We start from the raw sequence: 18,864 nt of genomic DNA, 5'->3' as shown, positions 1-18,864 counted from the left end.
GGAATGCCAAAAGCTAATTTTTGGCGTTTTCCCTTGCTTCACTGTTGTAAATTTTCTACACATGACTTACACACTTTATTTGGAGCCCATGAATTGTCCTGATCTGCAAGTTTTACGTCAAGGTATGCAAAGTACACTTTCTTAACGAAATCAGTGATATTTGTCCTTTGACTGGGAACAGTAAAGCTGCCACAAATGTAGCAGAAGGAATCTACACTATTGACATATTTTCGAGTAGTAGACATGATGTATTTTCTTCACTGCCGACTAACATGCAATTAACAAGACAAAAAAAAACCAGAGACTTTATTGAAACATTATAAGCGCTCATCATACTTTCACGATCGATTAATGATTGACATTTCGATCGTTCTTTGTCCGCTATGATGCATATAGCATTCATTTGTTTTAGGCAGTTGTCATCGCCTACTTTTCATCACCTAAATGTATTAGGTCGGTTATCGGCCTCTCTCACATTCAAAGCGCCAGTACGTGCCGTTGCAGGTTCTTACGCATTTATTCGTTTACTAAAAAGCGAGAGCGGTGAGCGCTCCGATTCTGATCTGCGCACCGCTTTGAATAATAGGCTATATCTTCGGGAATTTTTCGAATTTCTTGATAAAAAGTTAGGAACAGATTTTTAAAAGTACATACTTTCAGAAAATAATATTAAAAAATCGATTTTTTTGATCCTCTAAATAGTACTGCCTCCTTAAAACTATCAAAAACTTACAAATTAGCAAAAAGAAAATGCCATAGAGGAAAAACCTGACGTGATAGAGAAAAATGAGTTTGATATTTGAAATCAGCGCACCCAAATTAGTTAAAAACAAGTGTCAGATCATAATCAGCAGAAAAAAAATTTTTTTTTGTTGGCCAGTGTTATACATCATGATATCTGATCTGATCCTGTGGCTTCCTCTCTTTGAGAGGGTTGCAGCTGATTACTAGGGAGATAGTGGCACTACCTCAAATGTATCAGCAGTATACTAAGACCTAAGCATGTCTAGTTGACAGGCTTAGGTGTCGAACATTATTCATATTTTTTCAGGATTTACCCATACATGGTACTAATGCACTATAGGTTAAGCTACCAACCTCTTGTGTATGGTCTCAAAAAAAAAAAAAATAAATAAAATAAATAAATAAAAAAAAATTGGCTTATATTTTGCAAGGATAAAATATCATGATATTCACAGAGAATTTCTGTAATGGGTTTTCCAGTATTGCTTGAAGGTGTTAAACCACTCTTTTGCATGATGTAGAATAAAATAAGTCTCTTCTGAACTTCACCATACTTTGTATGATGCACTGAAATGTGTAAAAATGCATTTTCAGATAACTGAGACCCAATGCAAGTGCTCAGAAAATTTCTTGAACAGCTCGAGATTGTAGCCTTTGGGGAAAAACAAAGGGGGGTGGGGTCATCAATTAACTGACTTGCTCTCTTATATTTTAGGGAAGTGTTGGCACTACTTCAAATGTATCAGCAGTATACTAAGACTTAAACATGTCTAGTTGACAGGCTTAGATGTTGAACATTATTCATATTATTTTTCAGGATTTACCTATACACGGTACTAATGCACTATAGGTTGATCTACCAACCTCTTGTGTATGGGCTCAAAAAAATAAAATAAACAAATTTGGCTTATATTTTGCAAGGATAAAAGTTCCTAGTGCCTGCAGTTTAGCATACTTTGGACAAACTCGTTAACATCTGCCTTTAAGAACATAAAAATTACATCCCTGATCATCTGTATTGCAAATACAGACTGGCCAATCACACTCTGGATACTCCTTCACAAAGAATGAAATGGAAGAAGACATCTAAAAAACTATTTTTAGAATTAGTACTAGCTATGAAGTGCTCTTCGAACCTTAACATGTATGGATGCATTCATTTGCTAAAGATATGGGGAACAGTTATTCTGAGACCTGATAGCAATCAGGTGAATTTGGAGAAGTCAAGCTATCTGACCATAGAGGGCACCATGTTAGGACACTAGTTCATTTTTTGGTTACAATTTGAATTATTTCTATGAAATATTAGTAAATTCAATAAATAAATTTTATTTTTCCTCTTGGTGCGGTTATACTGTGAAGAGCTATTATAAATAATCAGCAAAGTTATGGATTGGTCAGTGAAAGAATAATGTGAAAAAGTAGAGGGATGAAATGAAATTAAAACATTATGCAGCTCTGTTAGTTTACTGCTTTTGCTAAATAGTAATTATTAAGAATATAACAAGTAAAAAATAAACGAACTAATGTTTATGTTTATTCTAAAGTTTAAAGCCTTATCTAGTCTGCTAATATTAATAAACTGTTAATTCAAATAACCATTTTCAGTTCACAATATGCTTGTTATTGTGCACTGAATACAAACCATAATCAAGTTTTAGAGCAGAAATATTCAAATTCTGATGTAAAGAGCTGGAAACTAGTGAGCATAATCTAAGAATAGAAACAGAGACTGCCCTGGCATGATCTGAAGGTGTTATAATTAGAATGCCCAAAATTTTTGAGGATAACTTTAATGTGGCAACTCTCACCTGTGGGTGAGATATATTCTTCTCTTAGAATATTTCAGAGTTTAGTTTATCAGATCCCTTTTCCTGAATTCTTTCCAATTTCATGCAGACTGCTTATTCATAGACATCCTTTGATCTGAACATATGAATTACATTCATTTTCTTCAGTGTGGTAATGCAGAACATAATTTTTTTCCCACTAGCCACAGGATCCTTTGGAATGTCATATTCCTTGAAATATTTATAAAATTTGACAAATGTTTCAAGAAATGATAGGAAAGATAAAAATGAATATTATATTGAAAATAAGAATATGTAAAGTACTAAAATGAATCCAAATTGAACTGTGAACCTTTAGATGAAATGCATATTATTCAAGAAAAAATGAAAGAATTTAAAAACTTAGTGGCAAACTGTGAAGAAAACAGTGTGATTAATTAATTCAGCCAGTGAAGCATAGTAAAGTTGTTTGTTAGTAGGATTTGTTTCAGAATTCCCAGGAAATTTTTGAATCTTTGTTTTCAAGTCTTGGGAAAAAAGTTTGAAATTCTTCTTAAATCTACAAATATTTAAAAACAGAAAAGTGTCAATTTATTCTAATTTTAGCAAAATAAGTATTGTATAACAGATTATAGATGATGATTAAAATTTTATTACAAATTAATGAAACTGATGAGTGAATAGGTATGTAATTCATTATTTTATACAAATATGTGTTTCTTTTAAGCAAAATACAATAATGTTATATGATGTGACTATAAAACCAAGTGCAATAAAACAGCCATGTGATATACATTTTTATTGCACTTATCTGCCAAGTCAGTATTCGTTTACAGATTAGCTCTCTTATCAGGTGGTTCGTTAATTAAAAGAAAATAAACAATCACTACAAGTAGCAAAGTGACTATCATGCTGTAATGTATGCTGAAGTTACTCCTTCATTTTGAAATCTGGATCACATTTGATAATTTGCTGAAAAGATAAAAATTATTTTATAATTTTAATTTTTCTCAAATTTTAATATTTTCATTTTAGCTTCAAAATAAAATTAATCCAAAGTTTGAAGCACTTAACTGAGGAAGCAGGTCAGTGAAATTATTGTCAAAAGCAGATTTCATGTAAGGGATCAAATGCTACTGGATTTAATGGGACATTTAGAATGTATGCATGAATTATGTTTTATAGGAAGCACTGAAGCAAATATGGAACCTTCAAGTAGACCAAAAAGAATTAAAGCTGATCCATGAATTTTAAACTTTAAGTGAGACTGTATGTAGAATGGCTACTAAAGATGAAATCTCAATCCAAACAAATGCCAATAGTTCTTTTATATGCAAAATAATTTCAATACAGAATTATGTGTTACCAAAGAAACCAGTCAGGTATTTTAATTTTGGCCTTCTATGAACATAAAAAAAGAAGAGCAAATAGCAAAAATTAAAGAATTAACAGAATCGGGTGTTTTAGTCTTACTCTGGATGAACGAACCAGTATTAAAAAATAAAAGATAGTATTGTTGTTCATTCAGATGACAACTTTTTTTTTTTTTTTTTTTAAATTTCGGATTAGTTCATACATTCAGAAAATGTTTATCTACTGATATTCAAAATATTGTGGAGACTGCAAGGATGATGCAAAAATTTTGAGGGAGCTTTTAGGAGCCCTACTCCAAATATGAGAACAGTATTCGATAGCTGGGCGGATTTGTGATTTGTATAAGGTTAACAGCTGTTTAGAGGTGAAGTAACGTCTTGAGCAAAAGAGAAATCCTAGTTTTTTGAAAGCTGAGGTTTGATGTCAGGGTAATTTTGAGAAGAGAAATCTCAACTTGTCTGGAAATTTGGGTGTTGTCAAAAATAATACCGGGAGAAAATGGTTATTTTTTTTATGAGAAATAAGACAGTAATGGGTTTTATTAGCATTGAAATTGACTAGATTATGGCTTGGAGATCAGAATTGAGGACAGTGGTGGTTAATGTTCTGTAGATTGAGGTGAGTTGTGTGGAGTAAGGTTTATCAAAAGAAAGGGAGGAGTACAATGTGCTGTCGTCTGCAAAACTGTATATTGGGTTGGAGGTCAACCGAAGTACGTCATTCATATGCAGAAGGAAGAGGGTCGGTGAGAGAACCGAACCTGGTGGGACCCCAGCATTAGTTGGATGGTGAGAGAATAGGGAATCATCTACCATCACACACAGTATGCATCCAGACAGAAAGCTGGCAATCCATCTGCAGAAGTCCTGAGACAGTTCAAATGAGGGAGTTTACTTAGTAAGCCTTTGTGCCAGACCTGGTCAAAGGTTTTACAGATATCAAGTGCAACCACTTGGGATTACCCAAATTTCTCCATGGCATTTGTCCAGAGGTGGGTGATATATGAGAGCAGATCACCTGTTGATCAGCATCGACGGAATCCGTACTGGTGGTCGCTTAATAGCTGGGTACCTTCAAGTTAGAGTAGGAGTTGAGAATTGATGGTTTTCCCCATCAACTTTAGATAGGACTGAGGTGTGTGTGTGCAAAGGGCAGTAGTTAGATGGCAGCAATTTGTCACCCTTTTTAGGAATGGGTTGAATATAAGCCAATTTCCAGGCTTTGGGATATACCAGTAGATTAAGAATGTATTTACACACAGCATAGGATAGGATAGGAGTCAGTTCTGCTGCACAGACCTTCAGGACAATTGGAGAAATGCCATCAGGGCCTTTTTTTGTGTCTAATTTAGACAACAGCTTTATGATCTCTTTCTGGCAAAAGGATACAGGGAACATTGTATGTTAGGTAGTTGGAATGGCTGGGGGACATTTGCCATTGTCAGTTATGCGTGAATTGGAGGCAAAGTGTGAAGCCAGGAGATTAGCTTTTTCTGTGGGTGATGTTGCAATTGAACCATCTGGGTATGATAGGGGTGGGAATAGTGTAGGGCAAAAGTTACGACCAATTGGTGAGAGACCAAAAAGCATGGCTGCTGTTTGGACAGGCTGCAAATTTCCTGCTTTTTTCCCATTCAAATTCTGTTTTGGAAGCATTGATAATTTTCTTGCATCTGTTTCGGGCTTCAGTACAGGCACTGAAGGAGGATGGAGTTCTTGATTTGAGCCAGTTGTGGTATGCCTGATTTTTTATTTGCACAGCCTTGGCAGAACCAGGGTTTGGATAGGGGATGGCAGTTCAGAGAAGTGTGGGGAATGTATGTTTTCATGCTAGTGAGGATTATTTTGGTGATACGTTCGGTGTATGTGTTTGGATTGGAAGACCAGAAACAATAGTCCAACCATGGGAATGAAGCAGAGTAGTCTTGGAGGCTGTCCCATTTGGCACTGTTATAATGCCAACCTATTCGTGTGGGTGTGACTGTGTAAGCATTGTTGCATGGGGGAGATGGGCACTAGGTTTTGGCCAGAATTACCCAGGGGGCTCACTACATTCAATGCATATTTGGAAGAGTCATTAGTAAGGAAAAGATCTAGGATATTTGGGTGATTCAGGTTATCTGGTTGGCTTGTGAACAATTTGTGTAAGGTCATTAGTGATGGCAAATGTTTCAGCATCTCTGCCTGTAGGATCTGTACAGCTGGAAGAGGAAAGCCAGTTGGGTGTTATCGACATGCTTAATGGGAATTTTTCATGCATGAGGAACAATTACAACACCCTAATCCCATCACGACAAAGATTGGTTGGGTTATATGCAGTCTTACTGGAGAGTGAGTCCTTCAGTGACTGAATATATGACAGAGATATTATTGTCTTCAAATCTCAAACTTTTGTTGATTAATCAAAACATTGTTAGCAAAATCTTTCACAGCAGTCTGTATGTGATGATCCAAGAATTTCACTCCTAGCACTACAATCCAAATGCCTGTATCTCTTAATCATTTCCTTGTATTCTAAAAACCAACAAAGTAGAACCTCCAATTAAATTATTCTATGCACTATTACCTTTGGAATTATGCCCGTTTTAAGCACCAATTTTTTCGAAATAAATTTACCAGTCACTCATAACATTGCATGAAAGGAATGAAAGGTAATAAGCAAAACGTCCACCTGGGAAAGGAATCTAAATACGAAAACTTTAAATATTTGCAATATGAGCAGGAATTGCAGTCAGTTACAGGATTTAGAGGTCTCCAATTATAAGGCTCCAACAGAGCCTGTATTGTAATTTTTATTCTATCTCCTATCTCCATCATGTGGTATCCATTGCTTTGCTTACTTGCAGAAAACTGGGACTTTTCTATGGAAGTAGCCCCCCTCCCCAAAAAAAAAACTCGGGTTTTTTATAATCAATCACTCTATTAGGGCATTAACCAGTTTTCTATGAATGCTAAGTGACTTAGCTTCATAGAAAGGCCACTGAGCCTAATATGCTATTGGAGAATAAGTAAAGAGATACAAGATTATGCAATCTGCTCAAATTACGACCACCAGGAATTTCACAGATCAATGCCAATTAGTGTTTCTTATTCTGGCACAACATAGTTTCTAGAATGATTTTAGAATAATTTCTTGCCAAATCATGTTTTGACAAGATAGCTCACTTTCTCATTGACTTGTTATAGTGAAAAGGAAAGTGAGATATTTTACCAAACATAAGCCTACCTCTTGTTTTTCAGTACAATATGAAAAACTTCAGTGTATATCAGCAGAAATAGCAATCCATATTTAATTATTAATGATGAGTTTTTATAAATATAAACTTATCAGAGTCATCTTTTAGTTTGACAAAACATTCTGACATACCTTAACATGACCATTTGCAGCAGCATCATGAAGCGGACTGTCCTTACCAAATCCTTGAGAATTAACATCTGCTCCAAATTTAATTAAAAGCTCTGCAACCTCAAACCAGCCATGGTTACATGCCTCATGCAGAGGCGTCCATCCTAATAACAAATGAGGAAGGGAGAATATATAATATGTAACTACACACATGCATGCATTTCAATTTATAAATGCCATATAAAGGGAAAGTTGTTATACAAAATGTTCATAAAGTATTCTAGCATTTTCTACTTAACAATGTGAAGTTAAAATATCATCACTATATCCATCAATTCCTAATATGTACTATCAAGCCGTGTACAGAATGCCATAAACATTACTCATCGCTAGTTATCAACAATTCTTTAACTACAATTTTTTTGTGAAGTCTAATAATGACATATCATACATTTTGATTTTGTAAAGTGCTAACTGCATCAGTTCATTCACCTAGATTTTGGACTTTCTCTGGATCTCCCCCACCGACATAAACTGGTTTTGCTAAAAACTTTCCTCCACAATCTTTTCAGGTGACCATCATAAATTAGCTCCTTGCATATTCTTAAATGCTAATAATGTAAAGTTTATTTCATTTTAATCTTCATTTTTAAAATGATTCTGGCATTCATATCATCTTTCACTCTCCTAATTTTATCAAATGCTAATTTCTAGTCTTTGATGATTATGACTAACACCAATTAAATCCATAAGGTAAAACTTGTTTTAACAGATTACATGGAATAAGTTTTTTAATTACTTCCTATGACTTAGAATTAAAAACAGACTCTCCATAATAACAGTTTTGCTTATTCTATTATCAATTTCACGTTTATTTTACCATCTTCACTTAAAACTATGCCCTAAGCAGCTGAAATATTTTACTTGCTCTATAGGTCTGTTCATCATGATATTGTAGTTAGTCCTGTCTATTATCATAAGGGCCAAACTCATTCTATAACCAAATGACACATATTATTGCTAAGTTTAATATTAGATTTTCATATCAAGTTCATTACAAGAGTTAATCGGTAGTTTAATCCTGAAGTAAAGAACCAAACATTCGATTTTCATGTCAGATTTAATGCCATTTTCCTTCATAATGAGAACCATACAGATGATGAATAACAGCAAAGACAGAGTGCATCATTATTTTACTCCTGTTATATCAACCCATCTTACACTATATCTTCAATTCTAGTTTCTGATATCCAGTTTAAGTATAGGTCATATACTGAAATGTAAATACAATTTAAAACTAACTCTAAACCTAGAATTTGATTTAAATACATAGATGATATATTCATCATCTGGCTAGGCTCCAAAGAATCTGTTTACAATTCCACCTTACTCCACAGCTTAAACTAAAAAATCCAATTCACAGCAGAAGCTGAAAGAAATAGAACAGTTTCTTTTTTGGATTTTTTTTAAAAAATCTCACTTGTGAATGATGGGAAATGTTGTAATGTTCCGCTGAAGTATACAGACAAAAGTTCAACAATGGAAGATGCCCAGTCCAGAAGCGAGGTATACGATGATCAAGTGAAGAGCACACAATATAAAATTACTTAACATTGTTGCTCTTACAACAGATTCTCACAATTCCTCCCATCAGAATTCAGTTTCCCTGATTCTGTGTTACGTCTTATATCAATTAACAATTTTTCAAGACACTTGATGCCAAACGCATTCAAGTGTAGGCCATCCCTCTTATAGAAATTCAATCTTCCTCACTCACTCCACACATCCAAAAACTCGCATCTGTTCCTTCCACACAGCCTACACATCGAATAATTTGGCATCATAGCCCTTCTTCTTAATTGATTTTTATCATATCAAGGTAAATATACTTAATATTTTCACTTTCTCACTCTTGCCTCTTCCAACAACTCTTTCATACTGAACTTATTGCTAGTTAAGTCATTAGTACCTACTACAATTACAATCTTATTTACTTTTCTGTTTTTGAATTGCTTGTGTTATATTTTTAATTTTCATCATCATCATCATCATCATCATCATCAAATTCCTGCCATGTACCCTCAAGGGGTGTACAGGATATGACAGTACTACATGAAAAAATTACATCATTACTAACTTCCTATCAACAATTTTCCTCCAAATCAGTCTGTTACTTGTCAAGACTCCAACATTATCAGATCTTATATTTCTATCATCTAAGGCACTTTGTACCGTATCAATCCACCTATATCTTGGTCTTCCTCTGGGTCGTTTTCCTGCCAACCTGGCAGAGAACACTTGTTTTGCTAATCTTTCCTCTCCCATTCTATTTAAGTGACCATACCATCTGAGATTAGCTCTGCTAACGCATTCCTGGATGCTGACAATGTCAAGTTGTTTCCTAATATCCCCATTTTTAATATGATATTGCCATTGATGCCATCTGTTCACGCCTCGAATCTTTCTCAGGACTCTCATATCTGCGGTCTCTAGTCTTTGGTCAAGTGTTTTACTTCTGACCCAGCTCTCAGATCCATAAGTTAAAATTGGTTTGAACACAGTCTTGTATACAGCTAATTTAGTGTTCCGACTAATTTCTTTCTTATTCCATATGAATTTATTCAATTGACTTCCCACGATACCAGCTTTGCTGATTCTGTTGTCTATTTCTATATTTAGTTTACCATCTTCAGTAAAAATTGTGCCTAAGTAGCTGAAATGTTTTACTTGTTCCACAGGTTCTCCATTCACAACACAGTTGACATTTTCAATGATTCTGCCTATTTTCATTGTCTTTGTCTTTTTATTGCTGACCTTCATACCATATCTATTACAACAGCTATTCAATTTAGTCAGAGAATCTTGCAGACTTGTAGCGGATTTATTTAGAAGTATAACATCATCCGCATAAAGCAAAGAGCTGACATTAACATCTCCAATTTTCATATCAGGTTTAATACCACATTCCTTCATAATGTGATCCATATAGATAATGAATAACAGAGGGGATAATGTACATCCTTGTCTCACACCAGATTTAACATTAAACCATCTTCCTGTACTTCCTTCAATTCTAACTGCTGACTCACAACTCAAATAAAGACTAAGTATTGCTTGATATAATGCCCCATTGACACCATATAACTGCAGCGTATTGAATAGCTTCTCTCTTGGCACCTTGTCATATGCCTTTTCCAAATCGACAAAACTTAAATACAGATCTTTGTTATATTCCCATGCTTTCTCGACTATTTGTCGTAAAGTGAAGATCTGATCCTGACAGCCTCTATTTGGCCTGAATCCAGCTTGTTCTTCACCAAGCTTTTCTTCCACAATTCTTCTCAACCGTTTCTCAAGTATACTTGCATAGATCTTGCCAGGAACACTCAGTAGGGAAATACCTCTGTAATTCTCACATTCAGTTTTATTTCCCTTTTTATATATGGGTACTATGAGAGCTCTACTCCAATCATCGGGAATTCGTCCCTCTGTCCAGGCTTTCTGAACTATGCAGTGCAGCCACTGTAAGACTCTTATACCACCATACTTCAGCATTTCTGGTCGAATATCATCTACTCCTGCTGCCTTTCCACATTTCAAGCCTTTGATGGCTTTTTCCACTTCAAGTATGGATATGTATTCCTGACTGCATGCCTGGTCAGTGTTTTTTATCACTGTGCTGTCATCACTGCTTGTTTCATTTAGCAGTTTTTCAAAGTAATTACTCCATACTTCAAGGATATCTTTTTCTCCTGTTTTCATTTCACCTTTATCATCTCTAATTCCTTTTACAGCACTCTTTCCTCCATTCCTAAGCTTCTTCAACAACCTCCAGAATATTTTGCCACCTTCTTGATATTTATTTTCTATATTCTTGCCAAAGTCCTCCCATGACTTTTGTTTAGCTAGTTTTACACACTGTTTAGCTTTCTTACATTTGTCTCTGTATTCTGTAAGAGTAAAAGCTGACTTATTTGCCAGGAACTTTTGATATGCTTTCTTCTTTTCCTTCACTGCCTCTTTAACTTCCTGTGTCCACCAGGGAGTTCTGATTTTTTTATCTTTGCACACAACCTCACCACATGCCTCTCTGGCAGAATCAATCAATGTTTCCTTCAGAGTTTGCCACTGAATCTCCAAGGTTTGATTCCTGTTCTCAAACTCTTTCATTTTCTTTTCAATAATATTTCTGTATTTTAGTCTACAGTTTACATCTGAGAGCTGCTCAACTTTTATTCGCTTTAAAACTTTCTTACATGTTATTCTTTTCAATATGAAATTCAATTTTATCCTGCTCAAGACTAAATAGTGATCACTTCCAATTTCAAATCCTCTGTACACTCTGGTGTCCTGCACCAGGGAGAAAACATCACTATCAACAATAACATAGTCAATGAGACTTTTCTTATTCCTAGCCTCTTCTCTCCATGTGAATTTGTGCACATTTTTATGTTGGAACATGGTGTTAGTAATAACCAGTCCATGTCCTGAGCAGAAATCCAACAGTTATTTGCCATTATTATTAGCTTTGCTCTTTTCTCCAAATTTTCCCAAAATATTTTTGTAAGTCTCACAATCATTTCCTACTCTACTATTTAGATCCCCAACAAGGACCAACTTTTCATTTTTCATTGTGTCAGTTGCTTTTTCTAAAGCCTCAAAAAATTCCTCCACTTCTACCTTAGTAGAACCTTCTGTGGGACCATAGGCACAAATAAGTCTCATTGTCCAGTTCCCCATTCTCATATTTGCCCACATTACTCTACTTGAGACTGACTGCCATTCAAGAAGATTAGCCTCGTATTTTGTGTTGAATACTATGGCTACTCCTTCTTTTCCTTGATTGTCATTGCCTGAATATAACATTTTGTATTTATTGCTCAGAAAGATCTCACCAGTTTTGGTCTTTTTTGTTTCAGTCACCCCTATTATGTCGATCTGGTACTTATCTAATTCCTCAGCTAGCTCCATTTCTTTGCCATTCAGGCTTCTTACGTTGATAGTACCGATCCTTAACTCTGGTGATGTTGAGTTGGGGTTTGTTTTCAGATTTGTTCCAGTAGCTGACTTTTCGCTGTTCGCCCTGGTTCCCTGGCGAAAACAGCGGGGGCCTTGTTTAACCGGGCGACGCCCCAGCCGGCATGAAATTTTGTCATGTTGTACCATCATTTTTTATTTTGGTTTAACCAATAAGAATACAATTTGGTCGGCTAAATCCCAAATTGCCAGCCCATCCTCGTTCGTTCAGTATCAAAGTAGATACCCAACAGGGTGCACCACGAGAAGGTGAGGATTGGACATTAGGTCAGAAGCCCTGGTCGGTTCTCCGCATTCCTTTAAAGGCTATGTGGAGGTCTCCTCTCAGTTATACAGCTTTGACCCTTAAGCACCCCACATTTTTAATTTTTGACATGGGAAAACTTGATGTTATAACCTGCTCATCAATTGCATGTTTTATGATAGTCACCATACCAAATAACATCTTTCATTTTATAATCAACTTTACATATATAGAGGGACAGGCTACATAAATTATTCATAATTAATTATATATTATACATAATTTATTCACTACTTCATAAATACAAACTTTATTGCTAAATGTATACAACAGTATTAAATACAGGTTGAATGAATTGTTTTCTCATTCCCTGCCTCTTTTTCTTAGCTCAAATGACGACTTTGCAGGATACTTAAAAATATCTTATTGGTGTGATGTTACTAATTAAAATTTGAAAAATTTCTTAATTTTTTTTAATGTTCTACAGAAGATATTTTTTGATTTTGAATTTTGAATTTCCCAAAATATTTTGCAAATATTTTGGGAAATTTCGTATAAATTTCCCAAAATATTTGCATAAGTGCTGTTGTAATTTTCATCAAAAATCTATAGAATTGTTGCTGGCAATAAGAATAATGCATTTTGAATACAAAAATAACATTGTTTTATTAAGTGCTGATTATAAAACTATAGAAATTAAATGATGATGGGGGGATGAAACTGTTTATTATAGAAACTACAAGAATGGAATGAGAATTTTTTAGTGATTTCTTTGAAAATTTTCAGGAAGTCACAGTGAGAGCGCCCCACCCCCCCCATCCTAGAAGCATTTCTTAAACTTTGAGGTCATCTAGTGGACATTTTTGAAACAAACTCTAGAGAATTACTGATCAAGCTAAGGTGTTTTGTGTAATATATATACAGTATGTCAAGCAGTTGAATTTTGAGTTGACAGCAGTTGATTTTTTTAACACGTTCATTGTCAATCACGCGATATCGCGTGTACATCGCTATCAAGTAAAAAAATTTGGCCACCACACGAAATTCCAATTTTCAGCTTGGCAATGAACGTGTTAAATAAGAGAAACGTCTCTCTCCCTTTTTCAAATGTTATGAAATCTAAATGTTGTATTATTTCAATGTTTTCTTTCTCAAAAAAAAAAAAATAAAAAAAAAATAAATAAATAAATAAATAAATAAAATAATAATAATAATAATATTCATTGTTATTTTAAAACTGGTTTTACTCCATTCCCCAAGTAAGCAAACAGATAAACAAGTCAAGTTTGCGCCATTTATATACCCAAGGTAAAATACTTTCTACAAATAATATTCATTGCTGAGTTTATAGTGTAATTTTCATTTATTACTTTTCAATAAATTATTAAACAATGCATTGTTATTGTAATTTTTTTTTTGTTAAAGTTTTAAACCAGTGTCATTATTGCAATAAATTTGATGGTATTGGGATAAAACATGAATAGTTACAAAACAGCATTGAATTTATTCAAACAAATACTTGTTCTCTTTTGTAAATACTAAAATCTTCAAAATCAACACAATCACTGTAAAGACTAAGGAACAATGAAAAACAAGTTAAGCATATAAATTAAGTTGGAAATGCAAAAGAACTTCTCGTTCTCTTGCAAAAACTTACTTATAAGTATACATACGAATCAAATTATTATACAATCCTTATTTAATAATTAAAGTTAAATTAATCTAAGTTAAAGAGGCAGTGAAGGAAAAGAAGAAAGCATATCAAAAGTTCCTGGCAAATAAGTCAGCTTGTGCTCTTAGAGAATACAGAGACAAATGCAAGAATGCTAAATACTGTGTAAAACTAGCTAAACAAAAGTCATGGGAGGACTTTGTCAAGAACATAGAAAATAAATATCAAGAAGGTGGCAAAATATTCTGGAGGTTATGGAAGAAGCTTAGGAATGGAGGAAAGAGTGCTGTAAAAGGAATTAGAGATGATAAAGGTTACATGAAAACGGAAGAAAAAGATATCCTTGAACTATGGAGTAATTACTTTGAAAAACTACTAAATGAAACAAGCAGTGATGACAGCACAGTGGCAAAAAACACTCAACAGGCATACAGTCAGGAATACACATCCACACTTGAAGTAGAAAAAGCCATCAAAGGCTTGAAATGTGGAAAGGCAGCAGGAGTAGATGATATTCAACCAGAAATGCTGAAGTATGGTGTATAAAAGTCTTACAGTGGCTGCATTGCATAGTTCAGAAAGCCTGGGGAGAGAGAGACAAATTTCAGATGATTGGAGTAGAGCTCTCATAGTACCTATATATAAAAAGGGAAATAAAACTGAATGTGAGAATTACAGAGATATTTCCCTACTGAGTGTTCCTGGCAAATCTATGCAAGTATACTTGAGAAACGGTTGAGAATAATTGTGGAAGAAAAGCTTGGTGAAGAACAAGCTGGATTCAGGTCAAATACAGGCTGTCAGGATCAGATTTTCACTTTACGACAGGTAGTTGAGAAAGCATGGGAATATAACAAAGATCTGTATTTAAGTTTTGTCGATTTGGAAAAGGCATGACAATGTGCCAAGAGAGACGCTATTCAATACACTACAGTTATATGATGTCAATGGGGCATTATATCAAGCAATACTTAGTCTTTTTAATTGAGCTGTAAGTCAGCAGTTAGAATTGAAGGACGTATAGGAAGATGGTTTAATGTTAAATCTGGTGTGAGACTAGGATGTACATTATCCCCTCTGTTATTCATTATCTATATGGATCACATCATGAAGGAAAGTGGTATTAAACATGATATCGAAATTGGAGATGTTAATGTCAGCTCTTTGCTTTATGCGGATGATGTTATACTTCTAAAAAAATCTGCTACAAGTCTGCAAGATTCTCTGACTAAATTGAATAACTGTTGTAATAGATATGGCATGAAGGTCAGCAATAAAAAGACAAAGACAATGAAAATAGCCAGAATCATTGAAAATGTCAACTGTGTTGTGAATGGAGAACCTGTGGAACAAGTAAAACATTTCAGCTACTTAGGTACGATTCTTAGTGAAGATGGTAAATTAAATCTAGAAATAGACAACAGAATCAGCAAAGCTGGTATGGTGGGAAGTCAATTGAATAAATTCATATGGAATAAGAGAGAAATTAGTCGGAACACTAAATTAGCTGTATACAAGACAGTGTTCAAACCAGTTTTAACTTATGGATCTGAGAGCTGGGTCAGAAGTAAAACACTTGACCAAAGACTAGCGACCACAGATATGAGAGTCCTGAGAAAGATTAGAGGCGTTCACAGATGGCATCAATGGCAATATCATATTAAAAACGAGAATATTAGGAAAGAACATGACATTGTCAGCATGCAGGAATGCATTCGCAGAGCTAATCTCAGGTGGTATGGTCACTTAAACAGAATGGGCAAAGAAAGATTAGCAAAACAAGTGTTCTCTGCCAGGATGGCAGCAAAACGACCCAGAGGAAGACCAAGATATAGGTGGATTGATACGGTACAAAGTGCCTTAGACGATAGAAATATAAGATCTGATAATGTTGGAGTTTTGACAAGTAACAGACTGATTTGGAGGAAAATTGTAGATAGGAAGTTAGTAATGATGTAAATTTTTTTTCATGTAGTACTATCACATCCTGTACACCCCTTGAGGGTACATGGCAGGAATTTGATGATGATGATGATTTAATAATAATGGAAACAAGTTAAGCTACTTACAAAATGTGTGAAAATGCCACAGAACTGCTCTTTCCCTTTTAAAATTATGTTGGTGTACAGAGGGATCTCCACAAGATTCTTTGAATAATATGACATGTCATTTCCAGCCATTTTTAATATATGGCAGTCAGTGGTTAAGACATGGTCACCTAGTCTTGACATTTCATGAACTTGATATTGGTTATAATTTATATGATGTTTAGCCTCACTTGAGCAGATTGACTAGTCAGTATGTCCACAGTAATGAAGAACAATGCCATAAAATTCTGTAAACGGCTACTGACATATTTTGTCTTCGATGGAAAGAAAGAAAGTGGAGGAAACTATGCACTAATAGCTCTTTATTTGAGCAAATAACATGGATGTGATGGGCAAGTATTTTAATGAGACAAAATAGGCTAAACAGATTATGGGAGTTCACAAATGCCTTTTGTCAAAGAGTAGACTTTTTTCTAAATGCCAAAATTTAATGAATTTAAAAGTCCATGCATGAGACAATCCAAAAAATATATATTGCCCTGTGCAGTTTGGGCATCCTGCCTTGAAAATGAGCTGACATGAGATACACCTTCTATGAAATAATAGTACTGGAGAAGAATATTTACAAAGTGATTTTTTAGGGGGAATTATGTAAAAATTTGCTAAATTAAGCAACAACAGGGCTATTCACTTCTCTTTCAGCCAGCTGATGAAATTTTTCCCTCTTGCTTTGGACACTTCTGTGGATATGGAATAGGCTGAATGTTTATGTCCAGAATCATAAATTATCCAACTAAACAGTGTCTCTTGCGACCTTTCAAACTTCATTCACCACTCAAAAGAACTTGGAGAATACAAGATCATTTGCTATGTGGGACAAACAGACTTTTTAATGAAAGAAGGATGTGAAAGGAGGGGGGGGGAGCAGGGATGGAGAAATCTATATTATCAGCAGAGACAACATAGACTAGACAAAGCACTATGAATATAGAAATGGCACTGATTACAATTGTTAACAGAGTCCTGATAATTGAAACAAGATATAATCCTACATCATGTTTGATAATCTTTCATCAAAAACCTGACACAATGCTGATATCACCAACACACTCCCTGCATCACAGCACTATGCCATCATAATAATTTGAATTGATACAGAAAGTTGTTTTAAAGATTCTGAAGTACTATTACCATTAATTTCTTTATTGATAAATTCAGCATAATATTAGTTTAGTTTTCTATTTCGCTCTTCTGAAGAAGTGTACTATAATATACATGAAACCAGTAAAGTTTAAAAATATAAGAAAGTAATTGTTTAGCAATTTCATGTAGTATGTATACTGGACATACTAGTTTTGTGGGAAACTTGTGCCACAGTATCATAAATTATCTGCATGTAAACACAAGAAGTAATATTTATTAAATATACTGCCAAATAAATCAGTTTGAAACTAATAAACTATTATCAGTTGCCTGCACAGCATTTTTTACAAGTTAGAATGCAAACAGTTGAATTATTCAAAATAGTATGAGCCACGTGATGTTAAATCATTAATAGCATTATACTTCACTGAAAAAAAAGGTTAATCATAAAAGTTATTATAAAATAATTATATAATGTATATTTTCATCAAAAAAAAAAAAATTTATATCATACTAAACAGATCATTAGATAGATGTGGTATCCAGTGGTTTCTTAGGATCTATCTTTGTAAATATCACTATTGGCCTTAATTAAAAAATATTAATGTGTTATTTGGACCAAACTTTCCCATATTTTTGACAAGGATAGGGAGCCATTCCAATTCAAGTTAGGGCAGTGAAGTAAGGCCTCAGCACTCTCTTTGAATAGGCTTTCGAATTTATAATGACATCTGTGTAGAAGGCAAGTTTTAGACCAGAGAATGTTGTGGTCCACCTCTATTCTGTGTTGCTCCACCCCAGACTTATTGGTTTTAAGGCCAATAGTGATATTTACAAAGATAGATCCTAAGAAACCACTGGATACCACATCTATCTAATGATCTGTTTAGTATGATATAAATTTTTTTTTTTTTGGATGAAAATATACATTATATAATTATTTTATAATAACTTTTATGATTAACCTTTTTTTTTCAGTGAAGTATAATGTTATTAATGATTTAACATCACGTGGCTCATACTATTTTGAATAATTCAACTGTTTGCATTCTAACTTGTAAAAAATGCTGTTCAGACAACTGATAATAGTTTATTAGTTTCAAACTGAAATACTTGGCAGTATATTTAATAAATATTACTTCTTGTGTTTACATGCAGATAATTTATGATACTATGGCACAAGTTTCCCACAAAACTAGTATGTCCAGTATACATACATGAAATTGCTAAACAATTACTTTCTTATATGTTTAAACTTTACTGGTTTTATGTATATTATAGTACACTTCTTCAGAAGAGCGAAATAAAAAACTAAACTAATATTATGCTGAATTCATCAATAAAGAAATTAATGGTAATAGTACTTTAGAATCTTTAAAACTTTATTCAAATTATATTATGATGGCTAAGTGGTGTGATGCAGGGATGGGGGGTTGGTCATATCAGTATTGTGTCAGGTTTTTGATG

At 34.2% G+C, this 18,864-nt stretch overlaps 1 protein-coding gene across 3 annotated transcripts in view; it reads right to left on the bottom strand.

Moving 5' to 3' along the window:
• Nucleotides 1-18,864, bottom strand: part of LOC150103247 (uncharacterized) — a 444,168-nt gene that overhangs the window by 222,070 nt on the left and 203,234 nt on the right. For all 3 annotated transcript variants that reach the window (XM_090397399.1, XM_090397397.1, XM_090397398.1), the window contains exon 6: nucleotides 7,275-7,417. In XM_090397399.1, the coding sequence (XP_090253525.1) occupies nucleotides 7,275-7,417 (143 nt within the window). The remainder of the gene's footprint in view (nucleotides 1-7,274; nucleotides 7,418-18,864) is intronic.

This window comes from Typopeltis vanoorti, chromosome 9, assembly GCF_054136105.1.
Source record: "Typopeltis vanoorti isolate ZY-2024b chromosome 9, IOZ_Tvanoo_1.0, whole genome shotgun sequence".
Classification (NCBI taxonomy): domain Eukaryota; kingdom Metazoa; phylum Arthropoda; class Arachnida; order Uropygi; family Thelyphonidae; genus Typopeltis; species Typopeltis vanoorti.
This window is presented reverse-complemented; position numbering and strand designations above follow the sequence as displayed.